The 3,622-nt window shown below is 32.5% G+C and overlaps 1 protein-coding gene across 1 annotated transcript; it reads left to right on the top strand.

The window, feature by feature from the left end:
* Window positions 1–396: 396 nt before the first annotated feature.
* On the top strand, window positions 397–2,759 carry LOC114165366 (glycosyl hydrolase 5 family protein-like). The gene is made up of 4 exons (XM_028050011.1): window positions 397–492; window positions 1,718–1,907; window positions 2,088–2,327; window positions 2,455–2,759. Exons 1-4 carry the CDS (start codon window positions 397–399, stop codon window positions 2,757–2,759), a joined length of 831 nt encoding a protein of 276 aa, XP_027905812.1.
* Window positions 2,760–3,622: the final 863 nt, after the last annotated feature.

Raw genomic sequence — 3,622 nt, 5'->3', positions numbered from 1 at the left:
GATCCCATTTTCTGTCATCACACCAATGTTACTTCATCCCTCCATTCCTTTATATCACTAAGCCTACTACACAAAGGACTAATTCCACTCCATGTCCACACAACCACACTAATTTCTTTTTCATACTACACACACACACACACACTCTCTCTCTCTCTCACACACACACACAAAAGAACACAATACAATTCAAAATAAAAACAAAGGCAGGCTACTTAGTAAGAAAAAAAGATTGAGTTGACGTTGCGAGGGAGAAGTGGCACAACAAATGGTAACGACGTTTGGAGGACTAATAATGATTTGGACAATGACCCTATGCTTCGTGGAAGTGTCTTTGTTAAAGGCTAAACATTTGAGTTGTGGAAGAGAGAGAATAATGGAAGAAAGGTTCATCGCATGACGAAGAATGACAATGTTTTCAGTGGTGCCGACACCAGTGTCATTCGTGCATCGGGTCACTATTGGCGGCGACCTGATATGGTTATCAAGAAGGTACCACGGTGAACTATTGCTAGCTTGCGTTAATTTGTTTGGGGTATCTCGAGGTGAGGAAAAAGAAACCAATGCCAGAGACGACCTCATGAGGATCGACGATAGTGATGGCATGTAGGGTGTAGCGACAACCTTTGTCGGGGTGGCTTGAGGAAGGTGATTCTAAACCAGACCTAGGTTCATATGCATATGAGAAGATGGAGGGAAGCAGGAGATAGTGATTTGATGATAGTGAGAGAGAGAAGAAGAAGAATAAGAGAAATGAGAATGTTGCGTTCAGAAGTGGAAGGGTAAAGAGAAGGGTGAAGAAAGTATATGATATGATATTGATTTTTGAATATAGATATCTAAACATGCTTATGAACAAAAATAGTACAAATGATGTGTGTTTGAAAAAAACTAGTAGAGATGATGAATGAATGAAAGAGGATGAAAAATAATAATTCATCAAACATTTCAGTGTTGACACTCTAAAATTTATTTTTTTATATAAACTAAAATTTTATACATATATCTTCATATATTTAATAATTTTTGGGGAAATATTTTTATTATATTTTTTAAATAATAATGAAAAAACATAATAATAATAATTATTTTATACGAGTTTAAAATTATATTTATTAAATTACTATAATTTTGATAATTAGTCTTGTACAATTACATAAATAAATTAACCAATTCAATTGATGGTATTGGAATCTAAGAAACATGTTATTGATATTGATATTTTTAGAGCCTTTGTTACATAAACCTACAACTTCGTTTGAATGCCAAATATAGACTTTAAAAATCTAAACAAAAGATAAAAATACTTCTCTTTTAAAAAGAATAATAAGAGGAAGATAATAGAATAATAAAAAGTTAATCAATTTTTGTTAACATAAAACAAATGACAAACAAACTTTTGTTAATATTATTGTTAAAAGCTCTATATATTTATTCTCATTCTCTCTTCACCACATCAAAGTTCTTTTCCATTGCAATGATGATGATGAGAATGGGTTCTTCCATGATAGACATTTCAATCCTCAGGAATGGGTGCATGGCCTTACTTTGGCAGCCAAACACTTTAGTGGAAACCATGTTGTATGTACTTTTCCTTTTTCCATTTTTGGCTCAACTATATATATGACAGAGACTTTTTGGTTTTTCATTATGTTAGCACTTTATTTTGCTGGATAGGAAAGATGACTTTGTTATTACTTTTGTGGTTTACTAGCAGGTTGTGGAAATGAGTTTGAGGAACGAGCTACATGGTCCTCGCCAAAATTTGAAGGATTGGTACAGGTACATGAGCCAAGGAGCAGTAGTTATTCACAAGACAAACCCAAATGTGCTTGTGCTTATCTCAGGCTTGAATTATGACACTGAGTTGCAATTCTTAAGGAGAAAACCATTGAACATAGACTTGGGTAAGAAAATGGTGTTTGAGACACATTTGTACTCATGGTCTAGAATTGGAACTCTCAAATTGAGAGAGATATGAACAAAGCAACCATTGAATATGATATGTGCCAACAACGTTAAAGCGATAGACTATAGAACATGATTTCTTATCACGGGCAAAAATGCAACTCCTTTGATTTTTACAGAGTTTGGCTTCAACAAGGCAGGTTCTTCAGTGGAAGACAACAAATTCTTGACATGCCTTCAGACTTATCTTCTTGGAAAGGATTTGGACTGGGGATTGCGGGCTTTCCAAGGTACCTACTATTTGAAGAAAGACCAGGTCCAAGGTGATGAGTCATTTGGTGTAATGGATGAAACATGGCACAACCTTAGATATCCCAATTTCACCGACAAGTTCCGACTTTTGCAAAGGAAGAATCTTGGTAAGCTTTTCGAGTTCACTTATCATGCACCCTTAGATTCATCACTAATAAAAAACACTCACAAGATTACATATATCAGTTACTAGCATATGTGTATAAATGTTGACACTGTGTGTTGTTGATGCAGAACCTAACTCCAATGCCTCCATTGTAAATATCTTGTACCAACCATTATCTGGTCAATGTGCGCAAGTGAATGACAAGAATGAAGTTGAACTTGGAAGTTGTGAGACCAAAAACAAATGGGTTCGTGGAGAGGATACCACTAAAATCATTTTACATGGCTCTAAGAAATGCTTAACAACAGTTGGTGAAGGGCTTCTAGTTGTAGTTTTTGATTGTGAAAGGAATAACAATTCTTGGAAATTTGTATCTCTTTCTAAACTTCACTTGGCAACTCTAAATCAACATGAGGAACAAGTTTGCTTGTAGAAGGATTCTAACTCATCTACCATTGTGACTTCAAAGTGTATCTGCATAAAAGATGATTCTCAATGTCTTTATGATCCTCAAAGCCAGTGGTTCTAGCTTGTTCAAACCAATGTGTAGCTTAGGTTAAAAGGTTTAAGAGTCTAAGATTAGTATAGTAAAAACCCATTTTATTTTTTATTTTTTATATTTTTACTTTATTGTTTTATATTTTGCATGGTTTGATTCCAGATTTACTAATATGTTTGGGTGTATTGTGTTTAGAATAAGTTAAATCTCAAACTATAAAATAAGTATTTAATTTTCTTTAACTGGTTGGAGGTTATTTTAAAACTTTTTGTTCTTCAAATATTACACACTATTAATAAAGAATAAATATCTTATTGTCTTTAGTAAGGAGAATATACTACCTCGATGTGAAGCATTTCATTTGCATCTTCTATGGCTCTAAGTGTGATGAACATTGACAAGTAAAAAACTTGACCATTTATATATTCTGAGTGGAAGTGTTTGTTCCACTGTTCCAAGCATTCCAGATTCATAGAAAAGTCAAATTGTATGATGCTATTGTAAGTTTTATAAAAAAAATTTTAGGATTATTTTTATAACGATTTTGAGAGTTATCATTATTTTAAGAATGTCATACGATTATTTATTGTAAATTTTAATGTAATTTGTAAGTTTAAATTGACTACTTATTATAAAATGAATATAAATGCTTAATACAATGTCGTTATAAATTTGAAGGATTTATCACTTTCATTTTTATTTTACATTTAAAATTGTTTTTGTTGATAAATACTATCGTCTATTACACGTAAGATTATAATATACATAATTTTGTTTTTCATATGATGTACTTTCGA

This window comes from Vigna unguiculata, chromosome 10, assembly GCF_004118075.2.
Source record: "Vigna unguiculata cultivar IT97K-499-35 chromosome 10, ASM411807v1, whole genome shotgun sequence".
NCBI lineage: Eukaryota > Viridiplantae > Streptophyta > Magnoliopsida > Fabales > Fabaceae > Vigna > Vigna unguiculata.
This window is presented reverse-complemented; position numbering and strand designations above follow the sequence as displayed.